This window comes from Aythya marila (genome assembly GCF_965140915.1).
Source record: "Aythya marila genome assembly, chromosome: 27".
NCBI lineage: Eukaryota > Metazoa > Chordata > Aves > Anseriformes > Anatidae > Aythya > Aythya marila.
The window spans coordinates 3,498,348-3,525,963 of NC_139068.1; the positions used below are offsets into that span (position 1 = coordinate 3,498,348).

The 27,616-nt window shown below is 49.0% G+C and overlaps 1 protein-coding gene across 10 annotated transcripts in view; it reads right to left on the reverse strand.

Moving 5' to 3' along the window:
• Positions 1 to 652: 652 nt before the first annotated feature.
• PTPRS (protein tyrosine phosphatase receptor type S) overlaps positions 653 to 27,616 on the reverse strand; it is a 151,095-nt gene continuing 124,131 nt past the window's right edge. For 4 of the 10 annotated variants that reach the window (XM_082779989.1, XM_082779987.1, XM_082779992.1 and 1 more), the window contains 15 exons: positions 25,696 to 25,853; positions 22,803 to 22,915; positions 20,337 to 20,384; positions 16,091 to 16,188; positions 13,256 to 13,379; positions 10,331 to 10,506; positions 9,636 to 9,755; positions 9,355 to 9,509; positions 7,089 to 7,374; positions 6,460 to 6,638; positions 5,806 to 5,932; positions 5,601 to 5,726; positions 4,355 to 4,509; positions 3,515 to 3,650; positions 654 to 2,956 (listed from right to left, as the gene is read on the reverse strand). In XM_082779989.1, coding sequence (XP_082636115.1) covers positions 2,888 to 2,956; positions 3,515 to 3,650; positions 4,355 to 4,509; positions 5,601 to 5,726; positions 5,806 to 5,932; positions 6,460 to 6,638; positions 7,089 to 7,374; positions 9,355 to 9,509; positions 9,636 to 9,755; positions 10,331 to 10,506; positions 13,256 to 13,379; positions 16,091 to 16,188; positions 20,337 to 20,384; positions 22,803 to 22,915; positions 25,696 to 25,853 — 2,070 coding nt within the window. In that variant the 3' untranslated portion in view covers positions 654 to 2,887. Of the gene's footprint in view, positions 2,957 to 3,514; positions 3,651 to 4,354; positions 4,510 to 5,600; positions 5,727 to 5,805; positions 5,933 to 6,459; positions 6,639 to 7,088; positions 7,375 to 9,354; positions 9,510 to 9,635; positions 9,756 to 10,330; positions 10,507 to 13,255; positions 13,380 to 16,090; positions 16,189 to 20,336; positions 20,385 to 22,802; positions 22,916 to 25,695; positions 25,854 to 27,616 lie in introns of all 10 variants that reach the window. The other 6 variants (XM_082779985.1, XM_082779991.1, XM_082779993.1 and 3 more) reach the window with 2 other exon arrangements.

Sequence of the window (27,616 nt, forward strand, 5' to 3'; positions counted from 1 at the left end):
ATGTGACCATCGGTTTTAACCTCCTCCTGCTCTGAGTAAGTGTTTATTGACTGAAAAATGCTTGCCTGCAGGCTTGGTGCCATGGTCCATAGCCAGGATGGTGCCTGGGCCAGCTGAGGGGTGCTGGTGGCTCCTTCCCCCATAGACTGAGCAGGTGAGGGAAGAGGAGCTGCTCCTCTTGATGCTGCTGCCCCATGTAAGGGCTACGTGAGGCAGCAGAAATGGAGGCCACCGAAGGGTTTAACCCTCAAGGCAGGCATAGCCCATGCAGCTTTGGCTTCTCGGGTGAGCAGTGGTCCTGGTACGCTCGTGCCAATGGCCACACTGCTAGACCTAACCCAGGGGGATGCGTGTACCAGTGGCACTGCAGCTACTTGGCTAAAAGCTCTCCAAATGAGGTTGTTTCTTTGCAACTGCATGTTTGGCTTGTACAGGTGGCCTATTTTTAGAAAGAGCATAAGCACAGCAGAGGGAGAGCAACCTGCCACCTGGCTGCGTGTGCCAGGGAAAAGGGTTTTGCAGTCGCTGCGTTACACGGAGCAACTGCTTTGTTCATTGCCCGCTCCCAACAACAAACAGGTTTGCAGTCAGGCCTTTCAGACAATCTTCCTTTAATACAAAGTCAATATATCTACATACACAGTGGTATGAAAACCACTTACTGTTTCAGTTTGAAATAACAGTGTGAAAGCAACAGCACTTTGCTCTCATACAAAGGAAAAAAACCTCCCTCCCTCCCCCCAACTCTTCCAGTAAGGTTTTGCTGCAACATACTTAGAAATTTGGGCAACTTTCACACAGATAAGAAGTTAAATCTCGAAGAAGCCTTTCGTTCTTTTTTTTTTTTTCTTTTTCAGTTAAAGACAGGAAATGGATTGTTGTGGGGTTTTCTGGGTAGCACTTGATGGCAATGATAAACCCTTCTAGAAAAATAAAAAAAGTCCCAGGCAAGCAGTGTTCAGGGCAGTGCATCTTTTCCGAGACGTGCTCTCTCCTCTGCCACTTCTGCAAGAAAACTCCTTCTCACGTACACCTGCAAGCACTTCATATCTACCTCCCAGGGCCCAGACAGAGTTGGGCTGTTACCTGCATTACATCACTGATGTTTATAATCTGTGTACGTGCCGATGTGTGCCACGGCTCTGAAACTGCCCTCTTTTTGTCTTCAGTCGTAAGACACTGGTGTGTTTTATTCTCCCAGTTCAGCCCTGGCCCTGTTAGGACGGAGCAGCAGGGCCACAGCTGAAGGGGAGAGGTTGGCACTGCCACCGCATCTCGGCCTGCCTGCTGATCTCCCACCCTTCCAAAGACACATGATATGCCTGCGATTTTAAAACAAAAGAACCCCAAAAAAATCCAGAAAGGACATTTTGTTTTTACATGAGCAAGTTAAACCTTTTAAATGGTAGAAAAGCAATATGTAGAAGTAGCAATTTGCACTGCATTTTTATATATCACAGCCATTACACGTAACATTTCTACAGTGAAAAAATAGACTGTCTTTGAACATAATATGAACAAATAAGCAAATTTTTCTTTTAAATTCATTGACTGATATTCTTTGTCTTTTTTTTTTTTAAAAAAAAAAAAAAAGGAAAAAATACACTATTTAAAAAAAAGGTAATGTCACTTGTTACAGTTACATCGATACTTTAAAGAAAGCCACTCACAGTATATGCCATTGATCTCACTTGATCTTTCCCAGTTATTTATACAGCTAGGGCATGTTCGTAGCTGTGCCAATGAGCTCGGTCTGATGTGGTACCGGGACAGTCCTGAGGAGTATCGCTGCATCGCGCCCGGAGAGCTGCTGTGTCCGGAGGTGAGGGGTTGGCAGCAAGAAGCAGTTGGCTAGTGGAAATAAATTTCTTAAGGATGCTTCTCAGGCTCCTTCCAGAGAGATGCTCCTGGCCTTCTGTGGCAGGAACTGGTGGGGCGGCACAGCTCCTTGCAGCAGAAGTGGGGTTGTGTGAATGTGCAAAGAGAATGGGAAAGGGGCTGCCTTTCTGTACTGGGGTGTCCCACTGCTGCCCAATTAATGCCTCTGTGTAGCTGGATGTGCTGAAAAGGGGGAGCAGAACCAGCAGCCAGCGAACCCAGCCCAGGGGAGCTGCCACCTCTACCTGTCCCACCTGTGTGCAAGGGGAGGGGGCCACACCACACAGCCAGGTCTGGGTTCTCTCTCTCTGTCTCTCTCTAATTTTAAATATCCTAAAAAATAAATTTTGGAATTAGAAGAAATGAGGAATGTTCCAAGTATTCAAAGTGTGAGCTATAAAACCTCTCGCGTGGCAGGGGCATTCAGTGAATGCTGCTTGCAAGGTGCCTGTAAGCCCAGAATCATCCCAATGTTGATACTGAGGTTATTAAGACTCCAGCTAGAAGAACTCCTGACCCTACGTTTGTTTAAGTGTTGAGATTTAGTTCCTTTTCTTATCTTTTACAGAACACCTTCAATTCTGCAAGTGACTTCCTTTAAAGACTGCCAACTATATTAGTAAATAAACTGAACTCTAATGATGTAACCAAAGTCGGTTTCCTTCCCTTCTCCAGCGGTAACGTTTCGCAAGGTGTGTTTTAGCTTTTGGATCTGTTTCATGATGTCCATACATCTTCCACAGCGAACACCACTTGAGGTAACAAGAGCAGTTCACCACTTAAAGCAGTCCTTCAGCAATCTCCTGAGCTGCCTCTTCACGGTCCAGGTTACAACATGGAGTTCCTGAAGGGGTGTTCCTTTCAATCCTTCCCCCTGCTCCCCAATGCATTGTCCAGATGAAAAGGTACTTCTTCTGATTCAGTTTTGTAAGTTCAAGCGCTCCTCCTGGGTCAAAAGAGGCCTTCCAGGACTTAAGTGGTTGGTAAAGTCTGCACAACGGATGGCTTTTTATGTTGCATAGTGATCAAAACTTCCCAGATATTCCAAAGCTGCCTGGTAACAGAACTGGTATTCATCCTGCAAACAGGAAAGAAAAACAGTGCTTCAGCTTCAGAGGTTGAAACAGCCGCTCTACAGTTCCCTGCCCCACTTCCAGCTAGCGCACACCTGGGCAGGAACCCTGCACAGACCCTTTTATTCTCAAAGAGCTGTGAGCTACTGGGAAAGGAAATCCCTTTTCCTTATTGTCATGCATCTCATAGATAGCAGGCATCCTGCCAATAGTTTTCCACTCTCTGCAGCAAAAAAAAAAAAAAAAGTGGGCTGTGTTTAGAAGCAGGTGAGTTCCCCTTATCTCAGAGGCAGGATGAGATAAGAATCAAGGCTGGCAGATTGGGATGAAATCTTTAAGAAATTTAAAGGCCCATGGTTGTTGTTATTATTACTTAGTAAAGTGAACCAATAGTGCAGCCTGGGCTTGCTTACCCTTCAGGTAAGGTTTTGCTAATGGTTAGAAGGGCAAAAAGTCTGCTGCACTCAGCCAGGGCATTTGGGGAATTGGTCTGCAAAGGTCTGGGACTTGCTACTCAGGTCCTGTAAACAGTGACAAAGAAAGGGCTTGCTGCTCCACCTTACCTCTGTTTGCACCATAGCAGGTCGTTGCGTTCGCAGCATCTTTACTGTCTGGAAAATATCTACAACACCCTCATAGCGCATTCTTTCCAGGACGATACTCAGTGTGATAAACACTCCAGTCCTGCCCACACCAGCACTGCAGCAATAGGAGATGGAAAAACACCAAAAAATGGTACGTTACAATGGTCCAATGCTTTCTTAAACACTGAGGTTATGGTATGGTTGAACTAACAGCCTTGTCTTATGAACATAAACATGTTAGAGGTGGAAAGTCTCACTGCCAAAGTGTGTGACCCAAACAAACATTTGAGAGACTGACATTAAAAAAAAAAGTTTTGGGGAGCAGTGAACAGCATTCAGTGTGAAAATTATTACTAATATTTAACACTTTTTTTTTTTTTTTTTTGAAGTAAATAGGTGAAGAATGCATTTTCTTCTGCCCAGTGGGAGGAAGGTATCTTGCTATCAGCAAACACAGGCTAGCAGTATTAGTGCTGCAGAACTGGGCTGAGACTGGTAATAAAACAGGTAAAATGCTGCAGGTCAAATATTGATTAACACTGTGATTCCTGTGTCCTGCAGGGCATCCATCAGCATTTCATACCTCTCATCTGGATAGAAGGGGGGCAAAAGCCTTGGGGGCACTGCCCAGGTCTGAAGGGAGATGAGTTTGGTTGGCAAAATCAACAGTCTTTAGCCATCCATTCCAGCCCCACCCCATGAAATCTACCTGCAATGATGGGGTGGGAAAGGAGAGACATGCCTGCGGGATTTTAATTCCTTTGGCTCTTTTGCATCCTCAGATAAATTAATTCAGTGTTTCCATTCGTACATGCTTACCTGCAGTGGACAGAGATGGGGCCATCCTGGCCAAACTGCTCCTTGGTCTTATGTACCTGTCCAATGAAATCGATAAAACCTTCTCCTGATTTTGGCACGCCTTGTTCTGGCCAGTCAGTGAACTGGAACTGACGAACAGTTCGTGACTGACCATCCTGGGGAAGAAAATATTAATAGCTAAAACATCCTGTGTTTCTGTTACCAAGTACAAATGGCAAAAAAAAAAAAAACAAAAAAAAGGCAAAAAAACAAACAAACAAAAAAAACCAAAAAAAACACCACCACATTTTATTGCTAGTTCGTTAAGGGGCACAAAAAGTCAAACCAACTTTGTGTTGGATTTAATATATCATGATGAAGCTGCTCATCTTGCACTTGACATTTCTGGAGTTGGTTTGTCAGTGCAGATCTATGCTCCTGGCAGGTGTCCTGAAAGGTCCAACCACTGCAAAGACTGCGCAGATGGAGTCTTCAGCAAAGGAACATCCAAGGGGAGGTTATGGCCTCTCTATCAATCTTGAGGAAGAGTTGCCATAGTGTCAGAATTACAGCTGACAGGAAGATAAATCTTGTTCTACCAGGACTGACGAAGCATCCTCCTCCTCAACCTTGCAAATAGGATTATCAGGTTCTACAATACTGACAACCTCAAAAGCAGGGAAAACTGCTTTGAGAGTGAGAGTTACATTTGCTAACCAAATCTCAGAACAAACTGAAATGTTCCCTGGGAGGAGAAATCTGACATTGAATCTAGGATTGAGTCAGTGCCCCTTTGAATCTTAGTGATAGCGTCTCTCCTTAAAACCAGAAGAGAAGTGTACGTTTTCTGTAGGGCAAAGAGTATCCTTTGCAAGTCTTTGTTTTTATTAGGTGTTTGGGGACATTCCGCTTTCCTTTCAAATAAGCTGTAAGTAAAGCCCAAAGCTTGGTGAACTTCTAACAGTGACTCACTACTGTGATTAGTGAACAGAGCTTAGAAAACTCAGTTTATAAGAAAACATATTTAAGTACAATTTATCTGTGGCTGTGCATTCCATTCCTCATCATAACTAATCTCTCATCCGCTGAGGATAATCCCAGATTTTCTCATAGGAAGAGTTTACACCTCAGTTTTTCTTATAGGAGCCAAACTCCACTGCTTTCTGTAAGCCATGTTCTTGATCGCATGTGTTTGAGCCACTCCAGTCCCCCCACCCCCAAAACTGTTACCCTTGCAAACACAGACTGCACCTCGTACGTTGCTTACCCTGGCATCGGTGACCTTGAATTCTCGCAGGATGTACTGAGGCATGTTGTATTCAGCCATGGGATCTACTACAAAGTACTGGTACCGGGCAGAACGCTCTGCGGGCCAGTACTGATGGCACTTTTCCTGCCAAGGGGAAAGAAATGTCTCTGTTAGCCCTTGGGTTGAAGGCTTCTCCCCCCCCTGCTTCTTAGTGCACACTTACCCGACCCATCTCGCGAAGCTTAGTCAACATCACGACAATGGTGGAGTTGTTTTCCCATAGCATCCGCCAGAAATCTTCTGTGGTCTCTGCCAGGGGCCCTTGTGTAGCGATGTATGCCTTCTGTTGTCTGAAACAGAACACAAACCTGAGGCATGGGTCAAGAGGAGGCTACATCATGGCTTGTACCATGAGAGTACACCATGGCTTGTGCACATGACTGTGGGAAGCACACGCAAAGACTGAAATACAGGAAAACAAATAGGAGTGCTGGGACAGAGCTAGAAGGGTGCAATGTCTAAAGGGGGTCTGAGGTGGTGTCTTTGGTGCTAGTGGCCAAAAAAAAAAAAAAAAAAACACCACAAACTAAAACCCAAACCAACCCAAAACAACAAAAGCTTGAGTGGTGAAGCTTTTTCTAATTACTGTTTCCACAGGTGAAGGTGAATCCAGATCACACTGTTATAAGCTGTAAGCAAGACGGAATTTCCCTCTAGACTTGTACTGTGTGCAGTACAGGTAGGTGATGGGCCAGAACAGACCGGTGTTATCACCTAGTCCTAATCACCTAATCCCTTAGTGCTGCATCCTCAGAAAGCAGCCTGCTGGGTTAAGTTCACCCCCTGATGGTGGTTGGGGCAGCCAGGTGGTGGTTACCTGTAGCCATCAATAAAGCTGGCGTTGATGTAGTCTGACCCTTCCACTCCCCTGATGGGCTGAAGGCAGACCCGCGTCGTCTCGTATGGCATGATGTTGACAAGGCGATTCTTGAATTTGTTGCATGGGAGATTGGCACTGATGAACCTGGAGGTGTGGGCTTTGGAGTTGGCGAGTCGCTGAAGATAAAAGCAGAGTCACAACCACTTGCTCAGCTCCTGGCTGCCCCTCATCTGCCTGGTCCCCATGGCAGCCTACATAACTTGCCCTCTGTGCTCCACCATTTTGTTCCACCTCATGTGCTCCCCATTTCTGGAGGACAGAGAGTGTGACACGTCCCCCCCAGCAAAACTTTCACAGCAAACATTTAAAAACCCAATCTAAGGAAGGAGCAAATTCAGTGTGGATTTGAAACAACCAGCCAAGCCTCCTGCAGCAACAGCGCAGTTTCCCCTGGGAACTGCAGCAGCAGAAGCCAGAATAATTACTTCTCTAACGTGGCACCAAGAAGTTCCAGCAGCCTTGTAAAGGCTCCCTGTCTGCTATGAGTGCCAGCAGAAGACAGCTCCCAGGAGGCACACAGAGCCTTCCCCAGTCACTACTAGCCCAGTTCAAGTGCCTGCCTTTACCTTGAACTCCAGTTCCATGCCTGTCACGTGCTCTCCAACTTCGATCTGTGCCAGTTTCTGGATGTATGTGTAGAGATTCCTAGCTGGGACTTCTGTGTTGCCACAGGCAACAGCCTCAAGCAAGGCATCGTGTATAAAGCTGTACTGGTCTTCTGTCTGCACCATGTAGTTGCGCTGTGACCTCATGAGGGTAACGTGCCCGTAAATGTCCACTGTCTTCTCGTGTTTTATCCTCTCTAGCATGGCGTCGATCACAATGAAGCAGCCGGTCCTTCCAACTCCCGCGCTGAAAAGTAGAGGAAGAAAGCTGAGCGATGGACAACTCACCCACCAAAGAAAGAGGTTCTTTGCCACCCAAGCGAGGAGCTTTCCACTGGTGCAAACAACAGTAATTGTGGGGTAGGAATGGACACGAGGCAGACAGCGAACGACCTGCACTCACTGGATGGGACAGAACTGAAGCCTTGTGAACACAGCTATTGAAGAGCTGAGACCAAGGAATTCTTAGCAAACCAGAACATACCCAAATGGTTTTGGTTCATCTGTTTTATGGATTTTCTTGTATTAAAGGAACTTGCTTAATCAAACTGGTTGTGTTAATTCCCACTCACCTCAATGTGTTGCTCTTAGCAAATTTAAAAAACAAAACAAAAAACAAACTGTTGGAAGATTTGGGACAGTGGAGGACAGCGATGACACCAGAGTTACTGCTGCTCTGAAGTCACTGGTGCCACAGTGGCACCTGTAAAGCCTGTGCTGGCACCTAAAGGGCTGCTTATCTGAGCCCAGCCTGGGCCACAGTGGCACAGGGAGGCTCCTGGAGTTCAGAGCCAGTGGATGGTAAAGTTCCCTCATTGTCTGTGCTACTCTGGGTGCAGATGTGCTCAGCCCTAGTACCAAAGACAGTTTGCAATGTGCAGAGATTCACTTTGAGTCTCTGCTCAGGTTAACAAAAAATTCCAAAACAGAGTTTGGCCTTCTGTCACCTGAGGACCCAAGATGAAAGGTGGCCTCTGGTAGCTTGACTGTTGCCCCTCCACACTGATCTGCCCCGCTTCTCACACCTCTTTGTGTCACATCCCCATGAGGGGAGCTCTCCTGGCAGACACACAATTACAACAATGCTAGGTAGGGAGCTTGAGCAAAAGGTTAGCACGACCTAAGGGCTTAAAAAGCATGTCTAACACTCAGATCTTTCAGCATCTGAGAAACGACTGATGTTGTAATGAGTTACATGCGTCACCCCTTTTCCTGAATGTTTTTGTGCATTGAGGTAACATCAGACTTGCATGTAATGGCATTTGTGAATCAGCAGGGCTCTGTGGGTCTGTGCATTTGCCACTGCTAATAAAGGGTTTCCTTTCACTATTCTGGTGCAGTGCCCTTTTTTCATAAAGCCCCCTTGATCTCTGTTAATTAGATTGCCTAACACCTGAACCAAGCAGGTGACTGGAGCTTTGGCAAGAATTTAGCAGCTGATCTGGGAGCCGGTTCCTGCACATTGTGAGCTGACAGCTCTCTTTATTCATTTTCTGAGAGGTGCACGATAATTGCCATCTGCAAGGTTAGTGATAAGTTGCCCACTTACAAAGCCTGTTTAAATGGCATCCTCCAGGAGAGGCAGGATTAACTTCCCCCAGCAGCCTGTAAAATTCAGATGTCTTTCCTCAGTGCTGAGTAACCTGCAGGCTTCTCCACAACCTCCTGAGGAACACAGGGATTTATCTAAGTTGAGGCTGCAAGTGTTCCTCTTTGGGTTGGAAATTGAATTAGGGAATGCTACCTGCCTGCGGGGGCCTTCAGTTTGTCATATCAGAATGGCTGCAGCACTCAAAAACCCCCTCTTTCAATCAATGTCAGCTATCCCTTTGACAGCTCAAGCATCTCTCCCTCCCAAACACCCAATGCAGCACTGCCAAGCAGCTTCCTAGGTCACACTTGAGCTTCCTCCTTTCCCACTGTGACAAGAAACTACCCCTGCACAGAGAAACAGAGGCCAGAACAGCACAAGGTGCTTCCTGCTGCTAGTAAAGTCTGAGTAATTTGGAGCCAACTAAACCACTCATTGCTGGAAATTCTGCACTGAATGAAAACCCCAAGTATCCTTGTCAGACGCTGGCTGGGAATACACTTTACAGAACGGCTCTTACTGGCTGGGTACTCGCTAGGAGATTAAATGTCTCTGAGGTACAGATAAATGGCCTACTGACATTTTGCCTCCCTTGCAGAGAGCCCCGTGTAAGAGTGCAGTGTGGGATATCAGTACCTGCAGTGCACCACGATTGGACCAGCATCCGGGGGGTTGCAGGTTTTCACCCGTCTCAGGAAAGCCAGGAACGGGGTGGGGTACTCGGGTACACCGTGGTCAGGCCACGCTGTGAACTGGAACTGGCGGACCTCCCGTTTCTCACTGGAGCCGTTCTGCAAAGAGAGGAACACGCCGAGGGTAACGTGCAGTACCAGCACAGCGCTGTGCCCTGACCATGCCGGGTAAGGACGAGAGCGTGCCCGTCTCTGGGAAGGAAACGGGGGCAGGAGAAAGCTCACCTTATGAAGGGAGAACGTTCGAACACAGAATGTGGCCAACTCGATGGTGTCGAGTAACGTCACTTGAATCATTCCGTAGGTGTCCGTACCTCGGCCTGGCCAGTACTGGTCACACTTGATCTGGAAGACAGAAGGCAATGCTGAATGCTGGAACAAACCCCGGACTGCTGGAACTCATCCCCAAAGCATCCTGATGTTACAAGTGAAGCTCGCAAGGTTGCAAAGGGGAGGGAAGGTGCAAGGAATGTTTCTTTCCAGAGCACCGCAACAGGGAGACACCTGGCATGGAAAGCTCCTACGAAGGCTTTGGTGCACCACATCAATCACATCAACAGACTGGAGTCATCTTGAAAATGAGAGTGAAAGTACTGGGGCTTGTTAAACGAGAACTGAACATAAAATCTGAGGTCTGCCAAAGGATTAACTCCAGGACAGACCTACAGAGCATGTGGTGGCATTGAGTGTCCTCTTCTCTTGGAGCTGCAATGGAGGCTGCAGCTTTCTGGGATGAATTTTTTATTATTTTTTTTTTTGAAGGAATGAATCACTGAACTTTCAGGGTGCTGGCAAAACAGGTAGAAATCCCCCACTGACATAAACGTGGGCTGCAGATCAAAGGAATTCACTGTTCCCCAACCCTACCCTCCAGTCCCCCAGGATTATGACTAACTTGTCATCCCTCTCATGCTTCTTACCCGTGATTTCTCCTCCAGCTTAGTCATCATAACAATAGTAGCTGAGCGCTGCTCCCACACCATCCTCCAGAAGTCCCCAAAGGTCTCTGGCAGAGGTCCTTGCGTGGCAATGTAGGCATTCTGCTTCCGGTAGCCATCAATGTAGTTGGCATTAATGTAATCACTGCCCACAATTCCTGCATTAAATCAGCAAAACCAAGTCAGTGGGTTGTGCAGGACAGGACTTGATGCAGCTGGAAGCATAAGATTTGCACAAGAACGTTAGAGAGAATTTCCCTGCAAAACATGAGAGCCTTCATGGCTTGCTGGGTTGGAGTCACTGCAAGAAGACTCTTTGCAAATTCTTCCCAGCTGAAGTTCCCGTCTTGACGGTCTGAGCTACAGGAAGACAAATAATTTCCTGCAGGATATGTTAGACCTTAAGACCACACTCTTATTGGTGTTACTTATAGGAGCAAAAGTGCAGGCTTAGGGCTCTTGCTTTGCTGCTCTCAAATAGAACAAAAGAAGTCCTTGTCCCAAAATGCCCAGGAGCTGGGTACCAAACGCATCTGGGTGATGCTCAGCGTGGTCCACAGCCTAATTCCAGGCAGCGAGCTACAGCTGGACAAAGCACGGAATAAAACCAGGCTGGATTCAGCCAGTAAAGGCTTTGAAATTACAGGCTTTGACTTGCTTTAAATTACCCGCTGTCATTTTTATTTTTATTTTTTTCTATTTGCATAAGTTACAGGCTATTGAGTTACAGCTGCCTGCTCGTGTCCTTGCCTGACGGGTTTGATGCGAGTGGCAGAAGGTACTGCCAGAGCGAAGAGGGTGATTGGGACATGGCAGGAGAAAGCTGCTCTGAAGTTAAAATGGACACTGGCATGCGCTGGTGTTCAGGTTCAGCTTTAGAGAGCCTCCAGGACTGGCACGGACAGTTTGCACTGTTTGGAGAGTTGGCCCCTTCCTAATTACAGCAGAGCGGTTGGCCGGGCTGGCAGGTTTCTGCTAACCTAAGATTAACTCGGTACAGAACGCTTAACTCGTGTCTCGAGGGGCAGCTAAGGGTGGGGAGCTGTACCAATATGAAATTGGGTTGCTGGTCCTCGTCCTGCTGGAGCAAAAGGCATCGCTGCTTCTATTGGCTAGGTATGATCCAGGCTGAATTGCCTGCCAGTCCTCAAGGGTACTCGGTAATTTCAGCTGCTGGTGGAAATGGCTTTTGATTAAATTTCTGGAGGGTTCCCTTCCCCCAGCCCTTCCCAAGCTGAAATTTCAGAAGGGAAGGTGGCTGTGCAGCGGCAGCAGGAACGTGATCAAGGCTGAGCTTCCGGAATTAATCTCCTCTCCGGCCCCCTCGGGTCCGCTCTGTAATTTAAAATGGTGGCCATGAGCTCCGGCAATGTTTTGTGCTGTGACAGGCCCAGTTACAGAGAAGTCACTGAATTAAAGCCACTACTTCTTCCTGACCAAGCAGACGGTGACAATCTGCAGCCTTGACAAGTCCAGATTTAAAACAAAAAGAAAGCAACAACTAATTCCTCCAACGCCTTTCATCTTCCAGCTCTCAGCATAAGCTACAGCCTGGTAGGAAGGAACAGAGCAGCCAAGACAAGTCAGAACCTCTCAGAGGCTTGGAAATTAAACCTCGCTCCCTTGTACTTATGCTGCCGTCAGCAGCTCACGATGCCACCGGGGCAGCGAGTGCTGCCTGCATCCACCCTGCCTCCTGCTTTCCCGAGAGCAGAGACCAGCCCGGTGTCCTTCATTTCTGCACTTGGGCTCTTCTCTTGAATGACAAGGCAACTTTTTAAAGACTTGGCTTTCCTTGGCTCATGCAATATTAATCTCAGAAGAAAAACAAGCTAGAACACAGGCGTCTTCACAATGAGAAATGCTTAAAATCCTCTAATGGCAGACAAGACCAATCCAGATTTGTGCAGCTTTTTGGCAGATCACCATGATCTTTTGTTACCTCAGGAGCAGCTCTTCTGCCTCCTTCGATCCCTCAGAATTACCTTGGCAGAGGGAGATTATTCTAGCAATTCCCTTGTCACGAAGGCTTCTGAATTAACCTTTGAAATCACCAGGGGGCTATTTGCATGTCCCATATCCTCTCTGCTCAGATGATCAGCTCTGGCAATGCAAGACTGGCCACAAACGCTTTATCCATACAGCACAGCCACACAAAATATTCCAGTCTCATCATCTCAGGTTATCTCAGAGGCAGCAACCAAAGCAGATCCCCTGTTAAACTCCATCTCCTCTCCACCAAAAGCCCCTCTTATCGTAGCATGCACCATAGCAACTCTGTCAAGAGCCACGGGTTGTGAAATGTAATGTAAATTTTCTAACTGCACCATCACTCACGTAAGAAGCTCAGAAAACAATTTATGACCTCTCAGGCTAACACTAAACCTTCCTTATTCTTAGCCTTTTAGGGGCCAGCACTGCAGTGGGAGCTGCACGCCGCGCAAGCTTCACGTCTGCACGACTCAGCAGCCTCATCTTTGCTGTGCTGCTGACACTCACATTTGTACAATTAGCCCTGTGCCTGCTTCTTATTCATCTGCTGTACAGATAACGTTCCACATCCACCGCCACCCGCTGCCCTGCTCCGCTCTCTCTGAAGCACTATGTGGTCTGAATTCTTCCTGTTCGTCAGAAACGTATCGCGGGGATCTCTAAGTAAAGCAAAGACAGCTTCTTGATAAAGCAGCCTTTGAAATGAGAGATTGCAGCTCCAGGGAATATGTCAGTCACCAGAATTTAACAAATGTGTGGTTTACACAGGTACCTCTCGCTTGCTACCCCCCAGGGAGATGCTAAGGGAAGAATATAAATAGAAGGGAACAGGGAAGGGAAGAGAGCACGTATAAGATGTTCCTGGGCAGGAACTTCAGCCTAGCTACCAGGGAGGAGCAGACGCTGCTACGGTACCTTCGATGGGCAGCAGGATGACGCGCGAGTGGTCGTAGGCGATCACGTTTGCGTAACGGTTTTTGGGCTTGTTCACTTCCAGGTTGGAGTGCTCCCAGGTGAACTGCTGACCAGGGTCAATGGACTGGAGGAATCGGGAGAGAAAACAGAAGAGTCAGAGGAGGGGAAAAAAAGCAGCAAATGAAGCTCCGAGTACCTTGCTCCAAGTGGGACAGGTCACAGCTCTGAAGGTCTAGCTGAGGATGCAGCATTCACCGTTTTCTTCCCTCAAGAGCAGATCTTTGCTGTGGAAAAGCCTCAGCCCAGTGGCATAGCGTGCTCAGGTCCCATTTCCCTTGGCCCCAAGCACTCAGAGCAGTACCCGAGGCAATTCCCTCTCTGGCATGATGCAGTGGTGGTAAAAGCATCAGTGCAGTTTCAGGCTGCAATACAGAGGCCTCGAATCATACTCGTGCCGTGGCTGTACCGGAGTAGTTGCAGCCCTGAGCTACTGACACTGACAAACGGCAGGCAGTCGGGAGAGAACAACGGGGACAATCACATCAGGAGCTATTTGTGAAATGATGAAGAGGCTAAATCTGTGCATGGTTAAACTCAACAACAATTAAGAGGGCATAAATACACCAGCGAGTACCTGGGAAGGGAGATATTGAAGCGAGGATGAGGTTTATAACCACAGACACGAGCAGGATGGGAACTGCCAGGGAAAAAGGCAGCAGGAGAGGTGCAGGCTGCTCCATGAAAAGAGGAGACAGCGCTGCTTGGGACAGCAAGGGCTCGGTGCCCAGGGGCTCCCAGGTGCAAAGGGGGCTGAAAACACCACGGGAGCGTGGCAGGGGCAGGCACCCGCGGGCAGCAGGGAGGGAGATGTGCATCTCCCCGGCCAGACAGGGGGTAAGGAACCTGGCCCTGAGGGTCTGAATCCACACGGCTGTTTCCTAGAAGGGATAAGAGTAAACAATGAAACGTGCTGGAGAGAAAAACCTTCTCTGCCTGTCCTGGTGATTTATGCCAGGTTTGGTGATTTTTTTTTTTTTTTAAGGTCCAGCTGTCCCAGATATGGAAATTAGGTTAATTACGTTTACCTCTAAATCCTCAGCCGGAGAATTAAATAAAACAAGGGCTTAATTCCTTCATCATTTTGCAGAGCCCAAGGGGTTTGCCTCAATTGGAGGCTTGGCAGGAGCGCGTCGAGTTCTGCTTCCCGCTGTTCGCTCTCCCTCTCCCTGCCTGCCCGGTGGGGACAGGGCCCCCCCTGCACCCACCTGGGCCCGTCCCTTTGAGCCTGCAGAGTTTGGCCCTCGCCAGGTGCCTGCTGCCTCTGCACCCCGTTGCTGTGCTGACCCCAGAGCTCCCCAGCAGAGCTCAGCTCCGGTGGTGGGGGCAACGCGGGTACAAAAGCGCCCGACACCAGCGTCCTCCCTTGCACTCCTGCTGCCGAGCATTTCTAACTAATGGGTATTTATACTGTTGTAATGTGTCTGTTTGCTCTCTATCCCTCTAATCTCGCCTCACATTCATTTCATTAGCGATGTTTGTTTAGCTCTGGCTCTCCCACTAGAGGAGGTTGTGCTGGAACGAAGCCAGGGCACTTGGGATATTGCATTATGCAAATCAGGCTTTGAAATCAGGATGGAGCATATTACCAGGCTGCTGCTCCCCTTGCGCCCCAATGTGGGGTGAAAGACCCCAGCAGAGCAAACACGCCTTCTCCACCATGCAGCCCCCCTTTGTGGGGAGCTGGGACTGCAGAGCTGCCTCGCACATGTTGGTGTTTGCAAGCCAGACCGGGGAGAAAGCATCCCAGAACCAGCCTTTTGTTCAGAAAATAGCCCCTCGCTCTCTGCCTGTATGCAGAACTAGGCAGTCTAGACTAGTTATTAGTCTAAAAATATCAGGGCGTTTTGTCTTTGAGCACCACAGCCGAAAAATTCAGTTGTTATGTTCAGTCTGCAGCAAAAGCAACTTGCAGAGACCGCCCCAGCAGCACCGGGCAGTTGCACTGGGATTTAAGATTTCAGCAGTGCTGACACAGCCGTGGCCAGCAGCAGGTTTGCACGTGAGCACAGCCCTTCCACTCTGGAGACAAGGAAGCCATGTGAAGTAGCAGCAGTGGTGATGTGGGGCCCCGATTCTCTTCTTTCCCCCCTCAGTTTGCCTTGGGATTGGCCCCACCTGTCAGAGCGCCTGCAAGGTGGCAGTTTGACCGACTGGAGAACCACTGGAAACGCACATCCAGCAGCCACAGCTCTGCCTGGCTGCTCATCTGCAGAGCTCATTTCAGTACCCAAACATTAGCAGGAAGGAGAAACGAGAGCACAGAAATCCCAGACAAGACAAGGAAGGCACAAATCACCCCGTTTCCTCAGTTTTGGTTCAGTGACTGCTGATTGTGTCAGCCGGGGACGTGACTTACCGGTCATCCCTCCTAACTGAAGCTATCTAGAACCACGGATCTCATTCCCTAGCTTGATCCTCTGCATGTTCAGCAGTGACACAGCCATTCTCAAGGAGAAGTCCCCATCCCAGCTGTCTAAAACGTCACCTTCCAGAAACACATTCCCTCCTTCACGAAGGGAGCTCAGAACCCTGCCCAAGCTGCCCCCTCTATGGCCAGGAAAGTCTCACGGCTCAAGTGTCTTCCTCTTTTGCTATCTGGAACTGAACCTAGGAAAACACTGAGCAAGTATTTGATTTTAAATTTGCAAATGACTTTTCTATTTCAACTGACCATACCCTTAAAATGAAACTCTGTTTATCTGGATGAGGGCCTGTCTGAATTTCCTAATTTCCTGTCTCTGCAAACCCATGCACAGCACTCACTCTTGCTCATACCTCATACTCTTGGGATAATTTCAGGTTATCATTAGCTTTGAGATGCTCTGTGTGTTCAGCCAGCTCGGAAACAGGGATTGGTGGGTGGCTGAGCATACCTAAAAGACAAGACAGCAGGAAAAGAATCTCATTTAATAATAACCAAAATTCACAACGGTTGCACATTTTATAAGAAAGAAGAAACAAGAAAAGAAAATAAATTACAATGTAAGATCTGCAATGAAAGTAGGGAGGTTAGAAGAGAAGAATTCAGGGCTCGAAATTGTGTCCTTGGAAGTAAAAAAAATTAAAAATCAAGGAAATAAAAAAAACAGTAACATGAGTGTTTCCGTGATGGCCCCATTTTCAATGTGTAAATCAGAGCAAAACAAAAAGGAAAATCCAAAGAGCAGATGCATGTTAGCAATTCCAATAGTGGACTTAAAATGAGCAAACGCTGCCAGAGGAACCTACGCAGCAAATGTTACAGCACCCGCAATGATCATAAACAAACTCCAACACAAAAGAAGGGAAGGGGCAGGGATCCAGCCACCCATGGCGATGTGGGGCAGGGGGAGGGAATGCAGATGGGAGGAAGCAGGGGAGGCTTTTCAGGAATTGTCCTTTGCACAACGCTGGCTCTGTAAGCTTCTCGGTGAGCTCATGGGCACAGTGGGGTTAGCATTCAGGGCTGCAGGAGCACAGCCAGGTAGGGAAAAGTCAGGTACTGGCTCCTCTTGCTGCTCCTGGGCTGCAGAGGATGCTGTAGAGCACAGCCTGCAGCCCACCGGTGCTGCTCTGTCCTCACCCTCCCTTTTCCAGCTGCAGGTAGGATGTACCGACCTGGCCGGCCACCTCTGCTGGGGATTTGTTCATTACCTTTGTGACAGGGGGACAAAGATCCTCCTGCCCCTTTCTCAGTCTGTGGAATGGGAAACAATTTTCTGGGGAGCCCGATGCCTCATGGCCCCAGTTCCCCTGCAGTTTTAACCAACACTAGCTGTGCTCTTACTGAGGCTGAGCTGCCAAAGAGCAGACTCGGTCTTCTCTGAGAAGATCCTGGCAGCGAGGGCCACGCTACACCAGCCTCAGGGCACATCTCAGCCACAAATGGGACTGAGCACCTACGGCAGAGCTGTCTGTGTGCCTAAAGGCAGAGCTGTCCGTGTGCCTGCAGTACGATTTGCACAACCCGCTCCAAGAGGAGCGGCTGGAGCTCTGCAAAGAGCAGGGATCCTTCCCGTCCTACCCTCTGCACTAGCTACGCTACCAATCAAGGTGGAAAAGCTCTCCATGCTTTGCTCATCTGCATTGGATCGTGTTTTTCCAGAGGCTTCCCATGCTGTCTGCCAGCCGATGCCGCTACGGATGGCAGCGGCCAGGCAAGGAGAGCAGCATGCCGAAAAGCCCTGGGCAGTGCCCCCAATGAGAAGGATTCGGGGTGGAGAAGAGATGGAAGCCAGGGAGAATTTCGAGCCCCGTGGGTGTTGGTGTGTGACAAAGCAGCGGCGGTGGCAGCAGCATGGTCAGATACTCTGAAATATCAGCACAGAGATGGCAAAGCAAGCGTGACGTCCTCAGTTTTACAGTGAGTCCTCAAGAGACGCTGCCTCCCCCAGGCCTGGGGACGGGATGAGTCTGCCAGAGCGGGGACCTGAGGCACCACTCCAACGTTTTGTTCTAAGCTAACTAGGCGTCTATTTTCAGCACAAGGAAGCGTGGCTGAAAATAGAAGGGCTAGGGGGGAAATAGACCAAAAAAAGCCCACAAAAAGAACCCTGAGGTGTTCTGGAGGCTGCACTGGCTGCGCTCTGTTCTGCTGGTGATCAGGGCAGAAACTCTCCCAGCTCACGAAGGAGAAGTTCCCACTCTTGCTGTCCTGCAGCCTGTTCCACCTAGAGAAGGATTTCTCCTTGGGTTCCCACTGGAAGGTGGCAGCCATCCACCCTGCACCCGGCACTGGGTGCAGGCTGGGGGCTTGTGGAGGAACCGGTCATCTCTCTGCCCTCACTGGGAAGGGAGGACAGTACTGGGATACCAGAGGTCAAAGCACCTTAATATTAGGAACAGTTTGCCCAGTTCCCATCCTTCTGCCTCTGAACGTAAGGGCAGCAAACGTACCTTGAGCTGTACCACTACAGCAGAGCCCAGCCCTACTCAGAACAACTTCTGGCACCTCAAGAAGTCTCCAGCTCTCTGCGGGTCGCCCCCTCACTGACTCCTTCCCAGCTGCCACACCTGACTGCTGCAAAAACCTCCATTATTTTGCTGGTATGTGATTAGAAACACAACGGTGTAGATAAAATCCCAAACAGTGGACATGAATGTTGTAAGAAAAAAAAAAAAAAAAAGCTAACATCAACCAGGAAACCCCATAAAAACAAGCAAGGAAAAAAAAAAAAACATCAGGTGAGATGCTCTTTGGCTCTGAAGTCGCAGAGCAGTGAGTGTCCTTCCCTTCGAGCATGCAGGCTGTACGGGCAAGGCCTGCTGTGCCAGTCTGGAAAGAGAAGTCACGTCCCCTTGGAAGGCATTTCACAACTTGCCTTCATAAAAACTTGATGAAAAATCATCAGTGGGACCAGCTTCTGAAAACCATCTCTGCCTCCGTGCTGGGGAACATCCTGCCCCCGCCTCCCACCTGCTGCGAGCAGACGCTGGCTGAGAACTTGGCTGATGGGAACTTGCCTTGTTTTGCTGCTGCTAAGGACAAAAATCCCCTTGTCGGATTGATTTCTAGGATTCTTTGTAATAGTAATAATAATAAAAAAAAAAACGGAAACTTCTGCAGTGATAAACACTTTCCTGGTCAAAATGCCAAGCGTATCGGGGTTCCCATTAGGTCCAGGAGGCTGCTATGTCCGGCTCTGCTTTGCCAGCTGCAGCAGCTTCTCTTTTGTCTGCTTTGATTCCCTAATTCTTTTTAGCCACAAAGGGAAATGGCTCACTGGTTCCTCTGCTCAGCTCCTGGCTACCTGTGGGGCTGCCACCCCACCACCTCCCGCAGCAGCCAGGGTGGCAGAGGGAGCGCTGCCATGGGCGGAAGGATCAGCCTGGCTTAAAAAACACACAGACCCCTCTGTGTTACCATAAAGGGGGTGACGGAGGTGGCAGGTGGACTGGGACAGTGCTGGCAGGAGCATTCAGCACCAAAGAGACCAGTGTTGGGATTCAAGTATTCAGAAAACTGCCCCAGCCCTCACGTCTCTGAACACAAGCAGCACCCGTGGTTCTTCACATTTGTCAGCTGAAATCTCGTATCTATTTCCCTGCCCAGCATAAAAAAAAAACAAACAAAAAAAACCCACAAAAAAAATCAAACCAGCACCACCCAGCAAAGCTGGGATCTTGGCTTCTAATGGGGATGAAGTCTTTCAGAGCCGGTCTCATCTACCATTTCAATCACTTGAATCTCTCTAATCTTCTCACAAAAGACTTGATTCTCTGTGCACCAGCCAACTCACCAGAAACGTCACCCTAACAGCTGTTCCACGGGCCGGAGCCCATTTATCCTTGCAAAATAACCGCGGCTGGATGGCACTCCGTGCGAAACCCACGGGTGTGGAGGACCGTGGAGAGGCCTCTGGTCTTTGTGCGCCTGGAACAAGTCGGTGCCAAGGAACAGACACCTGCCACAGATGGGAAATGGCTCTTGTCCTCGGCAGACATGGAAAGGTGCCTGCGTGGCTCTCTCCAGAGAGAGGAGGTCGTCAGCTGCAGCCACGGTTTCCTCCTTCCCCGCGTTACAGAGCGACGAACACAACACCACGGGCACGCACGCACACAACGCTCACACACTGCTGCACAAAAGATTGCTTTCTACCCGTGGATAAGGACGAGGGACATTTAGGCAAGCTTCTGAAATGAAACATCGTCGACAATGGGGAGAAAAAAGAAGCCTTGAAACCCCCGTTTTTCTCCTGACAAAGCAAAAGAGCCACAGGAGGAGGGAGTCTCACACCGCTACCGGGGGCTCTGCTCTTGTGCTCCTGCTCCTATCCCCGTCTTGCAAGAGGCCTGTTGTTTGGTACTGTAAAACTGGAAGCACAGTTCAGACAAACAGATGGCACAGAAAAGGGATGAGATGGGCAAACACTGCAGGGATACAGAGAGTTCAGCAAAAAAAAAAAAAAAAAAAAAAAGAAAAAGAAAGCAAAAAAACAAAACAGGAACAAAACGGAATTGGAAAGGAAAGCGACAGAAGAGGGAAAAATAATTATGGGGGAAAAAATGAAACCAACAGGAACAAAAACACACAGGAACTAACTTTCAAAGTCAAACTCAGGGTCACTGAGAGGGCTGCTCAGACCAGAATCTGCAGAAAACAGTAAAAAAAATAAATAAATAAAATATACACTTTTTAAAAAATTTCATGCTAATAAAAAAACGAAAAACAAAACAAAAAAAATCAACATAAATCTAAAGAGGAAAAGAAAGTTATTCTTTGTGCTGATTAGGCAAGGACAGGATCACTAAGATGTGCTGTTCCCTCGAGATGCTCATGCACTCTCCTGTTCCTGTGTCCCCCCCCCTTTTGTTTTGCTGCTGGGGACGGGACAGAGACCCTCTGCGTGCTGCCCCCGGGACACCTGCCTGGAGAAGAGCCCAGGGGCCATTCCTAAGGCACTGCAGACTCAAGTCAAATATTCTGCATTTCTCCCACCTGCAGACTGCACCACAACCTCCCCATAATCACCGACACACCTCCAGTTCTGCATTCCCATCCGTTTCCTATTTCCATTTCCACCCGGCTGCTATCGAAGCCGTGCGGGAGGCGGGCGACCAGCTCTCCCAAATCCCTTCAAACCTCATCCTGCTTTACAAACCCGGGAGCATGGTAAACCAGCCAGCTTTGGCTCAATAACGTTACAAAGAAAAGTTGGCAGCGTCTTTTTAAAGCTACACGGGACAAAAACTGGCAGTCTTTTGAGATCTGCAGACCTTTGCCTAGCGGAGTCTGAACGGCAGGCTTGCAGGTCTTAGCTACCTTCTGCGAGCCTCTTAGGTCAAGAATTCAGAGGTAAAGCGTGACCAGAACAGCACGGGCAACACAAGACAGGCTCAGTCACCTCCTGATCTCATTAACAGAGGCCAGGGAGCGCCTCGTCCTGAGCTGGCTCTGCAATCCTGCGAGGACGGGGAGAAGCACTCAGGGAACACCCAAAGCAGCACTCCCAGCTGCTTCTTAGCATCCGGGCTAACCCAGATGGCCACAATCCTGTATCTTTGCTTTTATCCCAGCATCGGGTTCACATGGCAGAGCGCAGCTCCTTCTCCTGGGTCTCAGACCCAGTGGCCAACCTGAACACTCCCACGGGGAATTCTTCTTTGTACCCAGGATGTATCAGGGAACCCAGCCATCTGCGAACTGCTGCTGAGCTGCAATGGGGATCAAAATAAGTTGCTCACACAAAGGGCAGAACAGCTGGGACAGCAGGATCCTCTCGAGCTTTCCAGGCAGTGCCCTGCTCAGTCCCTTGCATGCTCAGGGAGACAGAAGCCTGCCCTCCTGCTGCAGATCTCAAACGCCTTCGGACTCTCCTGCAAGAGCACCTCTGGGTAAGAGCTGATTTTGGGACCCAGCTGCAGTTCAGCTGCTCTGCATTCAGTCCCTGCACGCTGGATTAAACCCGCTTCCATCCCTTAGCTGAGACTTAATCTTCCTAAGCCTGGACTCATACCAATGGGTTGTTCCTAGCTTTCTGATATGAAACGCTCAGTTCAGTGCTGCCCCAAAGATCCCTGCGCTCTGGGCACCTACCAACTCGCCAGTCTCACCCTAAGAAAAGTCAGACAACGCTAAGGACAGGACTGGGATGGGAAGGGGAAACAGGAGCTGCAGAAACATTACTAACAAGCACAAAACAGCAAAAATAAAAAAAAAACAACAAACAAACCGAAAACAACAGCCAGCCCCCAAAAGCACAACAAATTCCCTTCCAAATCCTCCAGCACCAGGAATTGGGAAGCAGAGGTGCGTACCAGTGCGCAGGCACCGCTCAGCATCACCACCTGTGTGTCCGAGGATGTGCCCGGGCTGGGCCGTGTCACTGGTGGCTTGCAGAGGTGCCATGCAGGCAGCTTGGGCATGCAGGTACGTGGGGACACCCGTGTGCAGAAGGGAGGGTGCAGCGGGCCTCTCTGGCCAGGAGTTAGGTGCAGTGCCACGCTAGCTCGGCAGCTACGCTACCCAAGGAGATGCTGCCTCGTCTGCATGAAGCACCCAGCTGCCTTTCTCTGTCCTCACAACCCGCAGGGCAGGCCTGGAGCCTGAGGGGAGCGTTTTGGGGTGTGTGCAGAAAGCACCCGTTACAGGTGTGGGTGAAGCGGTGTGTGCTGGGCAGCCTGCCATGCTTCACCTTCACACCCCAGGGCTCTCCCAGCACGAGGCACGGCGCCGTGATGGTCAGGCAAGCACGGCACGGCCACGGCACTCGCAGCTGTGTACTTAGCCCAGAACGCAGCAATTTAGCTGGATTTGCAGAAAAGCCCTTCTTCCTGCCCCACAATTGCTGGGTGGAGTCTGCAAGGCCCTTGCGGTTTCCCAGCAAAGGTTTCTTGCAGCAGTCGTGCTTGGCACAGACAAGGCTGGAGGTTCCTCGGCTGCATCCCAGGTTAGTTCTGGGTCTCAAAGGCAGCAGCTCGGCAGCAGCCTGGCAGGAAGGGGCTGAGGAAAGGGCAGTTGCTCCACTCCTGCCTTCCCAGGGAGGGAGGCTGGTTTGCAGCTGGTTACCTGGAGTCTGGAAGTTGATGCGCCTCATTTCCACAGGGTCCTTCGGGTGGTGCGGGGTGATCTCAGCGTTGTTCAGGAGGCATTTTGTCCGTGGCTCTGAATCTTTCCGTTTGCTTAAAAAAAAATAAATAAAAAAAAACAGAGCCTCTTAGCTTACGGACCAATTAGTCTTCTCAGCTACACAGGCCACACTGAGGCCCAAGTATAGCTCCCACATAAATCAGGGCCAGGTACAGCCACGTCCTGAACAAGGATGTAAGTTACATAAAACGCATCAGAAAAGGGATGAGGTTTGGAATGTTTTGTTGGTGCAGTATTTGATGGGATTTTACAAGTGCCCAGCAGCTTTCAGCCAAGTCTGGAAGTTTCCCCTTCACACAGCAGGCGTACAGATAAGCAACAAGGAGCAGCTGAGGTACTGTGAACTCACACCTCAGCCTCCCTGAACAGCCTCCCCTGAACTCTGCAGAGCTCTGCAAGTAGAAGTGTTCCAATTCTGGCCAAGCCACTTGCAGCCTGAAAGAACTAGAGCCAACATAATCATTTGGAAAAGTACAGAATCTCCTGGTCGTGACCTTGGACATGAAGTACTGCTATTTCTCTGTTGGCTTGTTGGGAGTTCTCAGTGCCTTGCTGCAGACAGAGAAGTCAGAGCAGTGGTTTTCAATCTTCGCTGATCTACAGAACCCTAAAAATCTGGTTTCAAAACCAGCACAGACACATCTTCTCTGATCACAGCTGTGCCTGCTGTGATCTCTCTCACCTCCTTGCCAGAAGCTGAAGCCTGCTCCAACGTGCCAGCTGAGCTGCACATATGAGTGCTTCATAATATATTTCCCTCAAAATGGGCTAGGTTAGCTGAGGCACTTTAAAAGTCTTTGCTGACCTGGCTCATTCTCCTTGAAAAGAATTTGGAAGCAAAGCCCAGTGCTGATCTGAGGAGGTGATAACCTCTGGCAAGGGAATAGTGACAAGCTGCTGGAAGCAGAACTTCTCCAGTGGGCAGAGAACGGGTACCCACACCCCAAGGCTTGCAAATATTGTCCTGGCCCTTCCAGCAAGATGGCTGTAGTGCTCCTCACCTCTCCTGCTTGGGTTGTGCAGATGCCTCCTGAAATACGCCTGCAGCAATAACGGTAATTGCTTAGGCAGAGAGGAGGTTATTCAGCACATTGTTAGCTGCCTCTTAATGTCATTAATAGCCAGAAGAAGTAGCGTGAGCCCTGCCAGCACTGCATGGGGCAGCGTTTTGGAATTACACCACTCTGCAGTTTGGGAGCAGTTTATTTTTGCCGCAGTTCTGAAACTGCCGTTAATAGTTCATTGGCTCAACCCATCAGTTACTTTCAGTGAAAGCTCTCCCGGCCTTGTAAATGGTTCGAAATAAGTCTCACTCTGCAGTTAGAAGCGAACTCTGTTAGAAGTCCCTGGCTGATGGGGCAGGAATGGCTTTTGCAATGGGGCGAGGACAGCTCAGCTGGTGAGATTCTGTTTCCAGCGTGCCAGCAGCTCAGGGACAGCCTGCATGGAGCAGTCAGACATGGAGAAAACCCGCTTTCACCTCTGACTGCAACACAAATGGGTGTTTCTCTGCTCCATTAACTCAACGTTTTATGAGCCGCTTACTGTCACTGCTGCTCAGCTCGAGAAAGGGCCATTATATTTAGGAACGGACAAGCAGGAGGAAGCTGGGATTTCTTTGCTTTTTCTGTCCCAGTTCAAATATGGCCCTGCGCTACTCTAACACAGGGTGTCCTTTAGGACAGATCTAACAGTAGAAACCGTACAGACACAGCCCCATCACCAGAGATGATAAATACTGTCGAACACACAGCCAGCCCATTAAAGAAAGAACCTTAGTAAATGGCAAATCTGGAGCTCTTACCTGTCTGGCTTGCTGTCCAGGAAAGCAGTAAGTGGAGAGAAGACAAGACAAATGTTCAGATTAGAAAGGAATTGTAGGAGAAGGGAGAAACATTTGCTCAGCTCTAACCCTGGCAATGCAGTTGGAAGGTAGGACTAGTAATGATTCCCCAGTTAGATCAGTGCTAATGAGCACCAACAAGGAACACCTGAGTCCCTGGTCCCCCGAGCACTTGTGTGTGTCCAGCAACTTCAAACATGCTGGGGTGCATAAGCAAACACACCTGTGCAGATGAAAGATGATGTGGGGTTAACTGAATTCCATACTGGGTAGGTGTCCCAGCTAAGGACACCCTTGCACTGGCCAGAGCTGCCATCCTGCCCCTTTTCTTGATCCATTTTACTCAGTATCTGCTTCCCTTCCTGTCCTCTTTTGCTGCACAGTGTGACCTGTGTGTGCCCTGTCCCCAAGCACGCACCACGAGCTGCTCAGAAATCCAAGGAAAAAGGAGACGTTTCCAGGGGCTGCTCACTCTTCTCTCCTGCAGAGTCACACTACACCCCCAGCTGCTGCTCATCTCTCAGTTCCAGCTGAAAAGCAGCCTGACAACACAGGAGGTCTCTGCCAATCCCCAGCACAAAGGTGCTTCTCTGCATCACCCCTGCTGCACACACAGCACCCAAAGGGGAGCCCAGGGCTGCAGCTCTGACCCTGTCTTTTGGGGGAGACAGGCAAGTGACCCAACAAACTCATTGCACGTATGCCACAACACTCAGGCAAGCTCAGCTTTACTGAGAGTGCTGTGGGGTAGACGCTGAAGCAGCAGGTCCTGGCAACCCACTACTCATCTTTCCTGTTTCAGCCAGAACCTTCAATTTCAGCATTTCTGCCTCAGGACTCCTCTCTGGTGCTGGTGGGAGGATTTGACCCCCAGCTGACAACTTCAGGACCGAGGAGAAAACTCCCTTTAGGTGTTATTCCTGGAGACATTGAGTATGATCACAGCTCTGGGCAAGAAGCATCTCTTACTTTTTGTAGAGCAGAATGGCAATGACGATACAGATGATGAACACCACGGCCAGGACGGGCCCGATGACCCAGATGAGCCCTTCCTCTCCATCGATGATTGGCTGCGGATCGGGGTTGTCCAGCTGGATGGGGTCGGAGAAAGGACTGGCAGCAAAAGTCTGGAAGACAGGGATGATTGTGGAACAGTTTTCAGAGAGGGAATGGGGGCCGAAAAGAATGGCTAAACATTATGGAAGAGAAATTGCTGTAGAGGGTGTGGGCTCTCTGACGCACAGCCTAAGTGATAACAGAGAAAATAACCTCTTCAGCCTACAGAAAAAATATGTCTGTGAGTGTCCCTGTGACAGGTATTTTCCTCCTCCAACACTTCAGGCAAGACAGACCATTAAAAGACAATATTCACATGAAGTTTTAGGCTGGCTCATGCCTGTGGCTCACCTACTCTTATAGCCAGGAAGGGGATTTTAAAAAAGTTGATTGTGCCTCTGTTCCAGCACATCCCAAAGACCTCTCCATTTCCACAATCCCACAAACACTTCTGTCAAGTTCTCATGTCACCATCTGGATTTTATCAGTCAGATGGGATTACAGGGAAAGAGGGAAGGGATTGAACCAAAAAATAGTGCTTAGAAACAGTCTGGTCTGGTGACTTACAAAATCCCTTACAATTAAACATTAAAAACTAAACTGTAATGTCACCTCTGCTCTCTGCAATGAGCTGTGCTCTTGAGAAAATCACATTCAAACCCACCAGAGTCCTAACTAACAAGCATTGCTCACTCGTTCTCATGAATGCTACAATTTTCTATCATTCCTAGGAATGATGCATCCCCATTTTATAGAGACTGCTGAAAATGAAGTGCACCAAGGAGAACTGTTAAGCCCTGGTACAAGTGTAAAGTCTGGGACAGGAAAAGAACATGAGCTTTAGCTTGGGGTATTTGAAACTCTACCAGCTCTCAGTAAGACTGAAATTCTGCTACACAGGAGGGAGCTGCAGTGATTCCAGACTGTCCTGAGTGAGCGTGCAGTACCTTGTTCTAAAGAAGAAATTACCGCAAGCTGCAGTAATCCGATTGAGAAACCCATTCACAGGCGTGTCAGCCTAATCCTTTAATATCAAATACGCAACTAAATATTTATTTGGAAAAAAAAAACAACACTGAAAACCCTTAATTTCAAATAGCTCCCTGCTATTGAAATCCCCCTATTCCACAGGGGGATTTAAAAGCAACAAAGAATTAGAATGCTTCCTATTGTTCACGAGGAAGGACAGGTAAGTATTAAAATAGTTGTTTTCATAAAGCCAGGTACAACATCACTGAAATCAGCTGTACTGAAGTGGTAAAATGAGCAGAGAGCACATCTGCTTTTCCATAAAAAAGCACCTCTCCCCTTTCTGCTTGGTGGGGAACTTTTTAATAACCGGTACATGTGACAGGCTGCTCTCAAAGCAGGATGTCTGGGGTCACTGCCCGAAGGAATACAGGGACAGGGACAGCCTTTACAAGAAATTGCTCTCTGTAAAGGGGTTTGACCCAGGGATCTCCACACTCGAGTGTACTCCTGAGCTAACAGATCGGGATCCCCCAGTCTGATCTCAAGGCTGGAGCCATAAATGTAGCAAGTCCTGCCTAAGCAGACGGGCAAAACGCAGAAGCGGTGCACAAGATGCTTGTGTTGTTGTCTGCACAGAAGAGCACATTTGCTGTATGCAGACACAAGCACAAACAGCTCTGATAGCCGCACGCAAAAGCTCTGCAGCTGGACTGGAAGGCCTCTGCAGAGAAAAAAAAACCCTCAAGCCCTGGCATCTGGTGGAAGAGAGTCACGGAGGATGCCAGGAGGGCACAAGACCTGCTGGCAGCTCACAAGAGAGATGCCCCTGCAGCTGCTGTCTCTGGTCGGTAAGGGGGACAGC